The sequence below is a fragment of the Notolabrus celidotus genome, chromosome 7 (assembly GCF_009762535.1).
Source record: "Notolabrus celidotus isolate fNotCel1 chromosome 7, fNotCel1.pri, whole genome shotgun sequence".
In the NCBI taxonomy this organism is placed as follows: domain Eukaryota; kingdom Metazoa; phylum Chordata; class Actinopteri; order Labriformes; family Labridae; genus Notolabrus; species Notolabrus celidotus.
Genome location: NC_048278.1, coordinates 27,373,223 through 27,389,849, shown reverse-complemented (window position 1 = coordinate 27,389,849; position 16,627 = coordinate 27,373,223). Strand labels below are relative to the sequence as shown.

Here is a 16,627-nt window from a genome sequence, read left to right as displayed (position 1 = left end):
AATGTCACAATATATACTCTTATTATGAAAGATGCCAACAATGTAAGTAAGTTTCACTGTGTGTTTGTGTGTTTGTGTGTGTGTGTGTGTGTGTGTGTGTGTGTGTGTGTGTGTGTGTAGGGGTGTGGTGGAGGGCCGTCGAGGCTGGTCGGTGCTGCTGAAGGAGCCGGCTCAGTGGGTTGAGCTGGAGGGCTCAGACTATGTTCTGGATCTAATGTCGGACCTGGAGCTTCCTACTGATTTCCCCAAACATAGCAGCTACTTCATCATCTCAGCACAGGAACCAAGCAGAGTGCGGCAAAATGCCAGCATGTGAGAAACACACACACACACACACACACACACACACACACACACACACACACACACACACACACACACACTCGAAAAAGACATTTAGTTTTCCCCTTTATCAGGTAGTTGACTGTATTATTATTACCATTTAATGCTTCTTTATCATTCTGGTCCACTACATTTTAAAGGTTTCATAAAATGAATGACGTGTTTGTCCTTGTCTAAACCAGGCGACAACCTCCGATCTTAAAATATGAAGCCCATTCAGAAGTGTTATAAACTGCAATTCATTGAGCATCCGCTTGAGGCTGGCTGCAGAAACACCGGAAACCACATACACACCAATTCAAAAAAGACGATCTTTGCAGCATTAATAAACATGTTTACAGCCTGGTTCAAAAAACATCTGGAGTCTACGTATCTAATTTCTCTATCGGCATACACTGTATGGGGGGTGAATTTTTTTTTTTAACGTGACAGTTCAGAAGATATTTAGATTACCAGTTTTGGGGCGCTGGTGGCCTAGTGGTCTAAGCGTCCCACATACAGAGGCTACAGTCCTCGCCGCAGGGGTTGTCGGCTCAATTCCCGGCCGGTCGACCATTTCCTGCATGTCCTCCCTCACTCTCTACTCCCCACATTTCCTGTCTCTCTTCAGCTGTCCCGATGTCACGGATACTACGTCCATCATTTATACAGTCTATGGCCTAAACATACATACTGTCGTCATCCTGCAACCTACCAACACTTATAATGTGGAAGTAAAAAAGCCTCTGCATCGTATCTGTCCCCCAACTACTGGGAAACATACAGTAGCTTCTACAAGATTTGAAATTGCCCCTGTGGTGATGCAACGACAGGAGTAATTTGCATACTCATGCACGCAAAACTCCCACACATTCAGCTTCCTCCTACGCTATTACGGTTTTGCTCTAGTGTTGCAGAGTCAAGATGTCAAAAGTTAGAGCTAGACATGCCAACTGCACTGTTGGCATGCCTGGGACTGTCTGCCTCTGAAGTTGCATTTGGTTTGAACAGACTATAGGGGGCTGGCTAAAGGGACATTTCCATTCTTAGCCTGTTTTACGGTACATGTAGGAGCCATATGTGTGTGTTTTATATGTGACGTGTTGGTAAGTGCTGTATATTGATGTGAGGGGGGTGTGTGCACTCTGCTGGCATTTGAGTGGTGGGTACGTCACTGTGGGTGTGGGCGCGGTGGTTACAAATAATTCCACGCACCTGTAGTCTGTTGGTTTGTTAACGAGGAAGGGTGAGTCGGGAGTGACACTTTCTGTTGACCGCTACGCTTAACACCACATTAGTTTTGCCGTTCTGTACTTTGTCTTGTATTATATGAAGCATCTGTTCAAGTTGCGCATCGTGAGAAATAAAGAGCATTAACGAGCATTAGAAGTGGATGTGTGTTTCTGTGAGTGCGCGTCACAGGTAAACTCCCGTGCTTAGCCTTCCGCGGCGTGTCGGTTTTGGTTTGGATAAATCGTCAGTCAGCCGCAACAGTACATGTTGATGCTAAAACGGGTTAACTCTCCTTATTTTTCATTAAAATAAAATAAGGGGAAATTTAAAAAGTAAATTTTTTAAACCTAAATTGTCTTCATTCTTGCCCAATAACAACCACAATTGTAAAAAAAAAAGGTACTGTACATGTAGTGTATTTTTCCCTTTATACTCCTTCTTGAGTCAATGATTTTAGTGTTTCATTCACCACTCTGACATCTTGGAGGTGATGTTGAGGTTTGCTGTGACAACTTTTACTTTTTTTTACAGAAGCCTTTTGGGTGGGGGATTTGACATGAATGGTGATGTCATGTCTTCAGCCTTCTCCAGCCCTGATGGACAAGGTACAGATTAAAGTTAACATATGACAGCTCACATACACTGATTTTGATTACAGTTGACCTCAAAGTGCTCTCTCCTCCTCTGTCACAGACTTTGAGCCTCAGAGAGGGATGGATCGTTATCTCGACAGCTTGTTTGACCCAGTCCTGTCTGACGGAGCCACAGTAAGTTACATAAGTCCCTCACACGGTCACACTTGACCACCTGAGAGGGTAACCTGGTTACTGTACAGATCAGGTAGAGCTCTGTCAGCTCTTTAGTGGAGTGACCCTTTCTAATGATGAGCTTTAGTGTTTACATAGGCTCTGCACCCCCTGGTTAATTGTATTTTATATACTGTGCATCCATGGTCTATACTGCTCACCTCATTTGGGGGGTTGTGTGGGGGCTTGAGCAGATCTAAGCTGTCACTGAGAGAGAGACGGACACTCTACCCTCTGGACAGGTTGACAGTCTAACACAGGGCTAACACATAGAGACAAACAACCATTCAACCACTGACACCTTACAGCAATTTGGAGTGCATCTTTGGACTGTGGGAAGATGCCGGATTACCCGGAGGGAAACATGCAAACTCAGACAGAAAGCTCAAACCATGAGCCTTCTTACTGTGAGGTGACAGTTCTTATCACTGCACTGCTGTTCAGCCAAATTATTTATACACTTAGGTTCAACTCACTTTCTTTCTCTGCAGCAGTGTTAAACTTGTAAATTCTTAAAATCCAATTAAAATAAGTAGGTATGAAATTATAAATGTGGAAACAAAATAAAAATAATCTTAAGATATATAGCACTTTTCAAGACAGAGTTGCAAAGTGCTTTACAAATTAGAAAGAAATGAAAAGACTAAAATAGATAAATGTGAGGATGAAAAATAAAAGGGAATAAAATGAAGTAAATAAACAATTAAAGATTTTCAAAAATCTGAAATATAAAATAAAGTACCAGTGATTCTGCATGAAAAATAATTTAATTTTTGTTTTTTTAAATCAATCAAAGACTCTTATACTCTAATATAAAAAATGAAAAATACTGAGTGGGCTTCTGGTCATTCCTAAAGTGAAAAACATTATAAACTAGCACCCCTTGGAAAGTGCAGACCTTCACCAAGGCCAGCTGTCAGTGGCTTACAAAACATAGTGTGGGACACCCGAGGTGTCTTTATGGTCAACCCACCCCTACCTCGAGTAACACAATGACAGAATGATTAATATTTGGTCAGGGGGTTCTTTTGCTTTTTTAATAAACATCTAAACACAATATCTTGAGACCGAACTCATCAAACGTGTCGGCAGGGAATCTGTATTAGCTCAGAGTCCTTGATAATCTCCATGATGATTCATAGAAAGCAGACCTCTAAGCGCAAACAAAACTTGTGTCTGGACATGTTTCCCAAACTTTGAGAATCAAAATTATACTGGCATGTCGGTCGGTCAGAACTGGTAAGAATTTAATGAGTTCTTCCTAAACCCTTTCTTCACCTTTCTCTCAGGTTTCATAAAACCAGGCCAGTAGTTTTTTTTTTTTCACAGTCCTGCAGAAAAACAGAGCAGAAAACATATCCTCCCCAGAGGAGATAATTACCTGACAAAGTTGTCACTAATCTAATGAAAAGCACAGTGGTCTCAACAGATCTGAGTATTTTTCAGGTTACTCCTTCAATCTTTGGACCCTCTCTGGGCCCATTAAATACATTTATCTGTCACAGTTTAATAGAAAGCCTGAAATTGAATCACAGCTGTTATGTGTGAAATGAGGTGCTTTATCAGACACTCACAGGTCAAGTCGAGTGCAGGTAGAATCTGGAATGCTAATTGCCAAAGTAACACAAGCAGACACTTTCTATTTTAAACTTTCCTGTTTGTTATTTATTTGACTTTTTGATATCCAACACTGTAGACAGCAGTGGACCCTCTGTCAGCTCCTTTATAAGGCTCCAATAATTTTTTTCTCTATACAGCAGTGTTGTTCCTTCTAGTTTCAGCGATGTCTGATGGCCGTTGTTCAAGCTGTTTGTATTTGGTTGTGTTGGATCTATCAGTCCTCAGCTGGGACGGTGACGTGCTGAATGTTAGCCGTGCTATCGGATGTGGCTGACAGGAATTAGCATGTATCAGATGTGTTGTACAGACCTCTCCCGCCCAGCAACCTATTACGTTACCCAGTTACCATAACTGTCACAGCCACTAGATCGCCACGGTGATTTCCCACCCCAGGCAACGCAAGGATCTGCTTACGAGGAACTGACACTCTGGCAAATGAAGGGCTTATTATTTAATGAGACATGGCCTACAAACACACACACACATGCACACATGCACGCACACACACACACCGGTGGATTTATGGGTCACTGTATGATTTCTGATGGAACGGCTGCACACATAAGAAGAAGCTTCCTCTGGTCTGACAGTCAAAATGTGCTCTGATTACACAAGAGTGTAAATATTTTTAATGCTCCTCTATATCTCTCTAACACTCTGTGAGGAATACTAAAACAAAATTTAGCTCTTACTATCAAATGCTTAAGCTGTGGGTTTGATATGCTGCTCTGCCAAGTTTAATTACCTCAATGAAAAATGTTTTAATCTAAATGTAACAAATCATAGTCCTTAAATTTGATGTGCAGTTTATCCACAGCTCGTTATCACCTCAGTTTGGCCCGTTACCTTAAAAATACTATTAAAATTGACTCAGAGATTTGCTTGTGAAATGAGAACTCTTGAAACATGGTGATCAAAAGGATCAGAAGGAATGATCAGAAGGAATGACCTCTACTGGTAAGATTTATTTTGATATCTTGGGTTGCCGTTAGAAAAGTAGCAAACTTTGCACTTTGCAGAGGTTGTGTATGATAAATGTGTTGGACTGGTGTCAAAGTCATTGTTATTTTGGTTTGTAAGGACATGTTTCTCTTTCTATAAACCCCCTCATCATGCATCGTTTAAGCCGCACCTTCACTTTGCCTTAAATGAAGTCTTTGGATGAATATTTTGGACTGGCTTTGTGTCAGTTCTGAATCCTCCTGTCTGTGTGTCCTCACAGGAAGCAGAATCAGCTGCAGGACTGTCCAGCAGGATGAAGGGGGGCGGGGGAGTCGGAGGGGGATGGCAACAGCAAGGGCAGTCGTCTAGACCCCCACCTCCACCCGGGGGTCAGTGAAAAGTCACAGTCTCTCTCTGAATTTTTTTTTTTTTCTCTCATTTACAAATGTCCTTTCTAATGAACATGCCACTGGTCACTTTTTAGCAAAGTGAGAATCTCCCTCTGGATTAAATAGCTATATTATTTAATAAGGTCAAATCTGAATTTATAAAATACATCACATCATTTTTTGCAGTTAAGGTGATGCATAAACTTAATCATATAAAACCTGTCTCATTGTATGAAGGCAAGGTTAGCAGCAAGTAGTGAACATGCTTTACTGTTTTTTGGCTTCATTTAAGGAGTCTTTTTAGCTCTCTTCACTCTTTTCTTACATTTTTTTTTATTAAATTTTTTATTTTGTTTTCTTTTTCAGTATTTCCTTATACACCACAAGTTCACAAATTATATATAAGTTATACAGCAACAATTTAAAAAAGAAGACAAACAAAAAGGAAGATAAACTGAATAAAAAAAACATAATTAAATCAACAAACAAAAAGAAAATATATATATACCATTTAATAATAATAATAATAATAATAATACTAATAGCATTCATACTCCTCTTGGTGATGTTTAGCATAGGTTTACATATCACAATATTGCTTTTTATAATCATACTAGAATGTTGTTATATGATGTGAATTAGAATTAGAGGACAGATTAATCTAACATCAAATATCACCACAGTCATCTTCTGCAATCATTTTCATTCAGAGACCCCAAATAGACCTTAATACCTTAGTGTTATTCTTCATTCTGTAAATAATAAATAAGCTCTCTAAATTCTTTAGAATAATTTAATGAAGGAAAAAAGGCTTTTATTTAAAAATAATATGTAAAGAATAAGTTTTAGTGAGCAAAATATTGATTTAAAAGTACATTTTCTGCATAGAGAGCGTAGAGATGCACTCACCAAGAATGATAGCTAATGCAGAAAATGTCATAAACATGCAAAATTCAACTTTTATGGTCTCTCAGCTGCGGAAAAGTGAAAATATGTTACCTAAAATGTTTTGAATTGTTTTAGTTTTACTTTAGAGTCTTTTGGATGAGGCACATGCAGTACGCCACCTCAATATTTGAATAAAGCATTAGCAAGTGTAATAAAACAAACACTTAAAATCTGACAAAGATGTGGTGTGTGTGTGTTTTCTTTGTTTGTGTATCCACAGCTGTGAGAGTCCTTCCCGTGGGAGGCGTGATGTCGCCTCCTGTCGCTGCAGTGGCACCTGTAACACCTGGTTTGTGTCAAGTGTGAAGAAAAATATGAAGAAAAAATAATTAAACATAATTTTCCTCCCTCTCTCGTGTTGACGGTGTTGCTCCTCCTCTCTCCTCCAGATGCCCAGCAGGCTGTTTTGGCCCAGCAGCAGCAGGCGATCATGAACCAGCAGGCCATCATCATGGTAAACCCTCCGTCTGCATCTGCGTCTGTTTATGCAGTGATGATGAAGCACTTTTATTTTAGATTAATACGTCAATTTTTGTTTCCCAGGCCCAGCAGATGACCATGCAGGCTATGGCCATCGCCAGCAGCCCAGTGACCAGTCCCCCTACATCACCAATCACAAGCCCGCCCTTGAGTCCTCTTCTGCACCACCCTCCCAGCCCTTACGCCCCTGCCAGCCCTTACACTGTCATACCCCAGAGTCCTTACGCTAACATCCCACCCAGCCCATACGCCAACTTCACTCCCACTCCCTTTGCTGAAGCAAACATCCCACCCAGCCCCTACCCACCAACCGCTCGACAGGAACAAACTAAATCCGCCGGGCCCCAGACTCACCCCGTAGCTCAGCCTCAGCCTCAGGCCTCCAACCCCAACCCCAGCTTTGCAAAAACCAGCAAAAGTGAGGCAGCAAAGCCTAAAGCCAGCACTGCTGCACAGGTCAGTAACTCTGAGACATGTGAGGTAACAGTCCAGAATAACACGTTACATAATGATGCAGCACTTTTTAATTCATGAAAGAAAACTCCAACAACAACAGACAGCGCTTCCCCAAGAAACACTAGACCCACAAAAGCAGATGGAGTTTCCTTTTAATTGACAGAGTGAGTGGTTTGTTTTCAGCACAATAAAGAGTGTGCTGTCAGGGGATGAGCAAAAGCTCGTCCAGCAACAAAAGTGCCCCCAACAGAAGGACCAAAATATGAGACTCTTTAATAGACCACTGCTATGACTGAGAGGGAAATGAGATGATGTGTATGCTTCATTTAAACTCGAGGAACATTTTGGAAGGCAAAGCCAGACAAAACATAAGGACAAATAAATAATCAAACAAACAAAGCCCAATACAAAGCTTCATTTAGAATCACAGACTTTGCTTGAATTGATTCAAAGTTAAAAATATCAAATCAGCCTGTAGGATGAGAAAAAATGTCCTGAAAGTCTCCAAAAAGAAATGAAAAGGGACTGAGACTCACAGCTGTGACCATCTGGGGGCAATTTTTTCTCTTGTTCGGAGGTCTATGGAAAATTTCAGTTGAGTAGTCTGTCTTGAGATATATTTGCTTACCATACTGAGTAACTGGCCAGTATTTCACTATGATACAAATGATTGGTATTGCAACATTTATACGCCTATTTTTTAAGATTTTGTGTATTTCACTTTTACCAATACTTTACATAGGAGAGCATGAGAGTGCAGTTTGATGAAACATACATTTTTTTTTACACTGCAACCATCTAAGCACCAAGGATGTTTTAAAAATACAATAATCATTCTTAGTTTGAAATTCTCACAGCCACAGTTCCTCGATATACAACAACAGCGCTACGCTGCAGTTTACATAAGACAACAGGATATATTTTGTTGCCCTTTTTTTTGCACTGACATTGCCCTGATTTCAAACAAATCACCAGAGGAGAAATGTCTGCAAAGGCTTGAGTGCAAACTCTCTGTCCTCTCACTGTGTTTTATTTATTTATTTATTTTTTTTTTTTTTTTCAGGTTCAGTCAGATAAGGACAGCGTCCCTCGGAGGAAAGCTCCCGGCGTTCCCATAAACAAGGACAAACCAGCCAGAAAGTTTGGTAAGAGAAAAAGAGACAGAAAACATGAGAGTGTGAGCAAGCAACAAAACAGTGAGACACTCCATTTAGCAAAAGAAAACTCTTATTCATGAGAGTTTTACACATGAGAGGATAACTGCTTTTTTCTCTTTGTGTCTCTCTGTGTTACAGACCCAGTGGTTATGTCTCCTCCGCCCCCTGCTGGAGAGGTGGTGAAGTACTCGGCACGGTCTACAGATCACGTTGTCCCCAGCACTGACATCCAAGGTATCTGAATGTTGTTGGTGTCATTGTTCATAAATCATATGTATAAAACAAAGTTCAATTCTGAAGATTTAGTCTTACTTTAGTCTATAAAGTAAGTTTAGACAAGTTGGTATATGTTTGGATTTGAAACAGCAAAAGACAAGTGTATTCCCCCAGATTCTTATGTGTTAATGTTACTTTTAAAGAAATCATCAAAAGATACAACTCCCCACCTCCACCGCCCGACGTACTGCCCCCTGGAAAGAGGTGAGGTCCTCCATACACACACACACATGCACACGCACAAACCCAGACACAGCCTGATAAGGGTTGACGGGATCACAGTAATCACAGTTTCAAATTGCTGTTTCTTTCCTTGTAAATACATCACAGCAGTTGATGCTATCTTCAGTCAGAGAATTAACTGTGCATACTGTAAAACCCCGGCTGCAACAAACCACCAGCAGATACCGACTGAGCACACAGCACCAGAATGATTCTGTTTACACAAATTACACACACACACAGATTATACAGAACACTACATATATTGTTCCTGCAAACTGCACTGTGTGCTGTTGACACTGTGTGGATGTATTTAGGAGACCGGAGGGGAAGTTTAAGAAGAAGCAAACTCCTCGCGATGAAGCTCTACAAATCCTCAAACCCCAGATGGACAACCCTCCTGCTCCACAGGTACACACAAATACACACACACAGAATAAAAAGGTCACTCAATGCAGCTATGTGAACATTTATGGAGCTATTATACAGTGAGAAATATGTCATGTAGAGGAATCTGTTTATGTCCATCCAGCCCAAGCGTCCTGTTGCACCCTCACCTTCTGCATCTGCAATAGAAGAAGCTGGATTCAAACCTACCAAGAGCATGAAGTCAAGAGCGCCTCACCGCCCTCTCCCCATACCTCCCCCAGGTACTCACACTCACTTTAGGATGTCCTCATCCACATGTACCAGTTCAGATCACTTTGCAGAGTTACAGGCTGTTGGTAATATTTTATACTTTAAGGAATATCTTGAGAGCATTGGGAGCAAGCCTTCATTTTTTAACGATTGCATTATTTTTACTGGACTACAGGTCATAAAAAGATCAAACAGGTGCCTCTGAATAACAGTTATATAAATGTCTTATCTGTCATTATACATTACTGTAACAAAATGTCAATATTCAAATCAAAACACCTCTGAATACAATGAAGTCTTGCAGAATGAACCCAGCCAGGGTTCATCCCCCTGATGATCCCTGGAGACGTCATCAGCTTTTAGGGGTGAGCAAACACTCATGATTGATCTGTGAGGTCATCAGAGCAATACAGATCTGCAGGGATTGGCTCTCAAGGGCATATGTTTAGCTCTTTCTGTAAAGAGAACAAAACCCCAAAGAAGGTCATTGTCGTGCCACTCAGCATCAACCTCTTCTGGAATATGCCAAATGTCCTTACATACGCCCACCAGACATCATTTTGTCAGAGGACATCTCACATTATTCTGCATAAATTCTGCTTTGATTCTAACTAGAGTGACAGTTCTCCTCATTTACTTACCCGCACGAAATCACAGCTGGCAAAAAAATCAAGCCTATTTGCTGATAATTTGCATGTGCAAGTCAAGGTCAGCTGTACAGCGGAGCAGCGAAACAGGGACACACTCACCCTCACAGCATGCAGGTGGCAATGCGCCATGACATCCGACAGATATGCAGATTGTGAAAACACATCTGTCCTGTCGTCTTGTGGGCACTTGACCTTAAAGTGTTCGGGTTTGTGTAAACAACATTAGAACAATGTCAGCAGAGGAGAGCAAAGCAGTGAGAGGCAGTCAATGTGTCCTCGAGCAAGACGTCTACAGATCATTAAGATGCTCACTTCTCCTCCTATCTCTCTGCATGAAAATGGTTGAGGTAGAGCATACAGCATAACACGGCAAGGATGAGTTCTGGCCCAAACAGGCTTCTAGCCATGTTTCTGACACTTCTCTACAGGCTCCTCTCTCTGTTTTTCTCTTTTTTTTCACTTTTCACATGAGTATGATGGAGGGTGAGAGCTGGCATGGGGTTAGGTGGTTCAGGGACGCCACAGCTAACTGTCAAGTCTCCCAGAGGTGTCGTGAGACTAACTTGAGGGAACACGGGTGAGGTGAGGTGCCTGCTTGATAACCCGGCTGAAGCACGGCCCTTCTGTACCCGTCTGTCTTCATTTTTGGGTTGTAGGGGACATTAGGGGTCATGTGGAAGGTTAAAATGTATCATTAGAGCAGGGGTTCCCAAACTTTTCAGCCTGCGACCCCCAAAATATAGGTGCCAAAGACTTGCGACCCCCACTGTTCCTCAAAGTGATTTAATGTGGCTTCATTTAGATGGTCTGCAGAAAATTAGCCTACCTATATGAGTGTGTGGCTGTGTTTCCTGTGTCGTTATGAATCACTTACTGCTACTGATGCTTTTGATAATTAACTGTTCACTAACCCTAAACTTAAGGAGTCATCTGGCAAAAAGAAAGGCAGAAAACTCATTACATTTTCTATTTTCAAGCTTTTATTTCAAGTGTAGCTATTATTTTTGTCCATATGTTTTACTATAATGGGTACAATGTACTTTTTTTTAGATAACTTAAAAAATAAAGACATTCTGGAAGACATCTCACGACCCCCCATTTGTGTCTCGCGACCCCTCAGGGGTCCGACCCACACTTTGGGAACCCCTGCATTAGAGCATAAATATTGGGAAGGGGTTGTAAAAGGTTGGGTACCTTCACTGAGCACTGATCCTTTTCATTAGCCTTGTGTTTATTTCAAATCCAACCCCACTTTAAAACATACCCAAATACAGCTTTGTCAAAAGACAGGGCATTGAATGAAGGAGAAACTCACACATAAGAATGTCTCTGTTGCAGTTTCCCGAGAGCTTCCTGTAGAGACGGAGACCATCCTGACACAGCTCCATCAGAGCACCAACGAAGAGCACTACACCTACACTAATGTTCCCTGGAGACTGTACCTCAGAAAAGAGGTGTGTACATAGAGAAGAAGGAAACCCATGATTCACTCCAGGAGTGTTTGTATTCTATCCTTCAGTGAGTATTTTTCTGTGTTTTGCAGGTTTTTTATCCCAAAGACAGCTTCAACAATCCTCTGGTGCTAGATCTCATTTTCAAACAGGTAACTGCAGAGTCAGGATGAATGTGTGCACTCAATTCATTCACCTTCTTTTCCTGCTCTGTAGTTTTTTACCTGACAACAGTAAAATCTTAGATAGAACAAAATAAATAATTTCTGACACCCCCTGTCCTCTGTTCTCTCCTGCAGATAGTGAACGACACTCTGTCAGAGGCGTGTGTTCGGATCACCCGGGATGAAAGGCAGAAAATGAAAGCTCTGTTTGGTACTCTCTCTTCTGTTCTTGCCGCCAAGATTTTTTTTCTCTAAGACTGAATTCTCTAATCCGAACACATCTCTTTGACATTCATGAGCTCATGTGTATGTTTGTGTGATTGACAGCTAAACACGGGGTTCAGCAGAATATGGATCCAGTGGAGGAGCACGTGAAGAAAACAGTTGTGACGGCAGCGAGGGAAACATGGGAAATATACTTCTCCAGACTGTTCCCTGCATCGGTGAGAGTGATAATCCCCCGAGCATAATAATCACCGACAGTGACATGTTTCCTTTTTTATTGAACCCTCTGATGTGTGTGTGTTTGTGTGTGTGCCTGTGTTTGCAGGGTAGTGTGGGAACAGGTGTGCAGGTTTTGTCAGTGTCCCACAGCGGTATAAAGCTATTGAAGACGGTAAAAAGCAGCGCTGCAGCCCCAGACTACTTCAGAGTGCTCCGACCCTACACGTATGTGCTGTTTGCTTTGGCTCTGTTTGCACATTACTATTGGCAGTTATTTGATAGTGTGGATCTCTATATGTGTGTATTTTATAATACAGAGTCAGTGTTAGTTCAGTTTTGAATATTAGAAAAACATTAAGATTTGTCTTTTATTATTTTGATCTTTCTTTGCTCATTTTCTTTCTTAATCACCCTTATTATTGTTCCCTATAAGAAAAAAGTCTACAGCAACCTAGACCATGACATATCCAGCAATATTTATCAGGGCTGTCAGCATTAACATATTTATCATGATGCAATAGTCGATCATCATGAATTGTATGCTATTTTGTCCTTTATGGCACTATGTAGTTAAGCTGCCGCAGTGTCTCCTTGCTTCCTGCTGCTGACATGACAGAAAAACGACACCACAACGCTTTTGAAAGGCACATTTCACTTTAAAAAAACTTTCAGCTGGCAAAAGTCAAAAGTAGTTTTCTCTTTGTCAAACAGCATTAAAATATCATCAAGGTACTTTGAGTTTGAGCTACCACCTGTGAGCTAAGCATAGAGGTGCGGCTAATTAGACTGATGTCAGCAGGAACCGGCATCACAAAAGCAGACAACAAAAATGTTACCTAAGGATACTTTATAAGAAGAGCAGGGCAAATCTGTACTCTTTGCTTAGTATCAGCAAACCTTTGACAACATGTGGCAGACGTAGCGAGAAAAAACTCCCTTTTAAAAGGAGGAAACCTCGAGCAGAACCAGACTCATGATGAATAGCCATCTGCAGCGATTTTATTGGCTGAGAAAGTTAGTGTTTCAATCAAACAGATTTACCTCTAGACATCAGAGCGACGAGCTCTCTGGGTGTGTTTAAAAGTAAACTGAAGACTTACCTTTTTAATCTGGCTTTTAATTTGCTGTCATTTATTTTTAGCTCTGGACTGCATTATTATAATCATTGTTATAAAAACATTTATTTATCTTATTAATTTAGTCATCTATTTATTTATTTATTTATTTATTGTATTTATCTGATCTTTTTAACTTTAGCTGATTTTTGATTTTGCTTTCTACTCTTACTTATTTTATTAATTTTACTGTTTTTATTTTATTTTATTTCTAAGTTTTTTTCATGATTATGTCTTTGTTTTACCCATTTCTGTTGTTTTCTGTCTCCCTGTTGTTTTGTGAAGCACTTTGGGCTTCATCGGTGTATGAAGTTGAGTTGAGTTGAGTTGAGATAGCGGCTTAAACTTCACTGTATATATTTAACTCTACCAAATGATCTGATTCTTTAGCTATGCAGACATCCTATTTGTGACCATCCCCTCTGAGAACATGCTGGAGTTCAATCTGACTAACGAGAAGCTGATCCTGTTCTCAGCCAAGGCACCACAGGTCAAACATCTCATAGACACCTTCATCAATGAGATCAAAAAGGTAGAGCACACATACACACACAACAACTCTCTGGGTCTGTCATGCACTGGACAATAGATGGGGTTCTGCAGATATAACATTTTTCCTTTTTACAATAATAAATCATGATGATCATCTTCAACAAATCATGTGCTCGTGATGCATTCGGTCTGTAAATGATGTCACCTTTTAAGACATGACATTATGTTTCAACCTCTTTTCTCTTCATCTCTTCACCTGCTCACACTTACTGTAACAAACACTTTTTGTTAGTTTTATTTGAAATGTGGAAAACTGAAGCGGCAGCAGAAATGTGAAGTTGATGGTAAACTTAGTCCAAATACTTTAAATGTAATTAACATTAAAGTTACATGTGAGGTTATTTTTCTTCTCGCTGCCCCCTCAGGACTCAGACTACATGATTGCGGAGCGAAACTTTGTGACAGACGATCGGTCGATGCTCAATCTTCACAAAGGTGACGTCATCAGGCTGCAGGTGATGGACGGGCTAGAGAAAGGTGAGAAACTGTGGTACACAAAGAATAAATCCTGTTTTCTTTGAAGTTGATTAATGATCTAAAAGTTTGTGTGTCTGGGTGTGTGTGCGTATTTTGCTCCTCCAGGTCACAGCTACGGCTGCGTGGTGAGGAAGAAGGTGGTGTTTTTGGAGGAGCTGAAAAGAGAAACTCAGGACTTTGGTGAGTGTTTTAATTAATGCCACTGATTTTGTTTAGATATATGGGATCCTGATCTCCACCTGTTTGATTGTGGTAACCAGATGTTTAGTCGTGGCCGGGGCCCAATGAAAAACAAGGTGACATTTCAAGTTGACAGCTTTGAGAGATTTTCTAACCTGAAGCCTGGAGGTGTGATGAAGATATTTTAAGCCACGGAGAAATAGGTGCAGTGATGTTGACAGTGCCTAAAGCACTTTTTAGATAAAAAACTGTATCAGAAAATTATTTTTCAGATGGAAGATGGCAAGGCAATTTCAAAATATTGATTCATGTCATTTCTTTAGGACAGAATAGATGGAATAAGATCGCAGACCAAAAGAAGTCACGTAGCTCCATTGATCAATCAACAGATACTGAACAGGTCAAAATCAGTGTGTGCTCTCAGACACATTTTTCTTATTTACTCTGATATTTTATTTTGTATTTAAACGCGATTTGCTTTAAAACTTTCCACATAATGCTCAGCTTTCCTGTATTACAATCCAACTTTTAACCATGATCTAACTGAGCTGTGTTAGTTTGTTAGTCTGATTGTGAAAATGGCCAAATTTGTAACAAAAAGGACTTTAATGATATCAAATATTAATGTAAGATCAGAGCTGCATGACAGGTTATTTTTAATTAGATTTTTCTCAGCAAGTCTCTTGGTTTTGATTAGCTTATTTGTCACATTGTAATCAATCAATCTTAATTTATACAGCGCCAATTCACAACAAATGTTTCCTGAAGACACGTTATTGAAAAAAGCAAGTCCAGACTGTACTCTTTGTTTATCTACCAACAAAGGTTCAACATCAAGATAAGATTCAGTCACATTTTAAGAACTGCTACACAGCCTCCTTTGGGAACAAAAGCTTTTCTCCACTAACTGATAAAAGCTGAGAGAGTTGTAAATACAGACTCATATTTTATCACCTAATGAAGCTGATTTACCTCACGTGTCAGCAGACACACTGCCACTCTAACTCAGCCATGTTTCTGGTCTCCTGAGGAATGTAAACCCAGTCTTCATTGTCCTTTTATTTTAGTTTTTGCTCTCTATCACTGACTGTTTATAAAGAGCAACAACACACACATCTCGTCACACTGTATAAAAGTGAAGCCAAAATACCTCAATGAAAGGCGCTGACTTCTCTTGTCACAGTCTACAGCACAGTAGATTCTTAAAGCAGACATTTGTGATAAAGGACAGCTCAACGACTCTTGTGCAAGTGTTCATTAAATCTCCTCTCGCTGTTCCTCCTCTACTCTGCTAATGTGGTGCACATCGTCCTGCAGGAGCAGAATACGTCAACAGAGCTGTCAATCATTAGCTCCAGATGTTTCAGCTTCATTTAAGGGAGCAGTAGGGTTGTGTTTCACTTTACACAGATCAGGGTCTCTAAATGCTCCACTAAGTTTACAAGTCAGTCGCTGATTTTATCTGTCTGCTGTTTGGCGCTGAGCTCAAGGTTGAAGGTTTCTTTATTTGTACTTGTAGGTAGATTTGGTTTACAGTGAGTGAGTCAGTCTCCAGGACAGAACAGGACAAGAAATGATGAACAAAGTGACAACAGTGCTCAGTACTAAAAGGGTAACCCTCACAAAAAAGCAGGGTTAACATAAATCATCAGTCAAAACAAGATAAAAATGTTTTTTTTTTAATGAAGCCATTGTTAGTATAAAAAGGTTAATTAGTGCAGCTCTTCTGAGATAATGAGGCATTGTTTCAGGGTTACTAAAACACCTTTATGTGATAATCAGGGCTTTTTTTTTTAGATAAGTAGTGTTTATAGCTTAGGTTAGTGTAACCCTAGGAGTTGATGTAAGTCAATACGTTGTGCCCACAAGTTAGAGAAACACCCTCTTGTAAAGCATCTATAATTAGTCTTAAGCCTGTATTAAGTGGAGGGTTATCATCTCTGGCCCTGGGGAGAGTTAAGTCTTGTAAATGAGAAAGAAAAGCTTGCAGATAGGATCTGACTTGTTTAAATGAATTCTGACCTGCTGTCTAGAGGAGAGTCTAGATAAGGATTCGGCTGTGTGCGCGTGTTTTTGTCTGACAGGATTTCTTCTTCTCCCTGCTT

At 40.4% G+C, this 16,627-nt stretch overlaps 1 protein-coding gene across 1 annotated transcript in view; it reads left to right on the top strand.

The window, feature by feature from the left end:
- The window catches only part of myo15ab (myosin XVAb), a 55,119-nt gene that overhangs the window by 29,002 nt on the left and 9,490 nt on the right, over positions 1-16,627 (top strand). The window contains exons 40-59 of the mRNA XM_034687347.1: positions 121-312; positions 2,086-2,159; positions 2,248-2,321; positions 5,203-5,311; positions 6,480-6,548; positions 6,649-6,713; positions 6,803-7,195; positions 8,259-8,340; positions 8,491-8,586; positions 8,772-8,832; positions 9,168-9,261; positions 9,383-9,500; positions 11,478-11,593; positions 11,683-11,742; positions 11,890-11,965; positions 12,082-12,197; positions 12,305-12,423; positions 13,704-13,845; positions 14,231-14,342; positions 14,448-14,522. Coding sequence (XP_034543238.1) covers positions 121-312; positions 2,086-2,159; positions 2,248-2,321; positions 5,203-5,311; positions 6,480-6,548; positions 6,649-6,713; positions 6,803-7,195; positions 8,259-8,340; positions 8,491-8,586; positions 8,772-8,832; positions 9,168-9,261; positions 9,383-9,500; positions 11,478-11,593; positions 11,683-11,742; positions 11,890-11,965; positions 12,082-12,197; positions 12,305-12,423; positions 13,704-13,845; positions 14,231-14,342; positions 14,448-14,522 — 2,243 coding nt within the window. The remainder of the gene's footprint in view (positions 1-120; positions 313-2,085; positions 2,160-2,247; positions 2,322-5,202; positions 5,312-6,479; positions 6,549-6,648; positions 6,714-6,802; positions 7,196-8,258; positions 8,341-8,490; positions 8,587-8,771; positions 8,833-9,167; positions 9,262-9,382; positions 9,501-11,477; positions 11,594-11,682; positions 11,743-11,889; positions 11,966-12,081; positions 12,198-12,304; positions 12,424-13,703; positions 13,846-14,230; positions 14,343-14,447; positions 14,523-16,627) is intronic.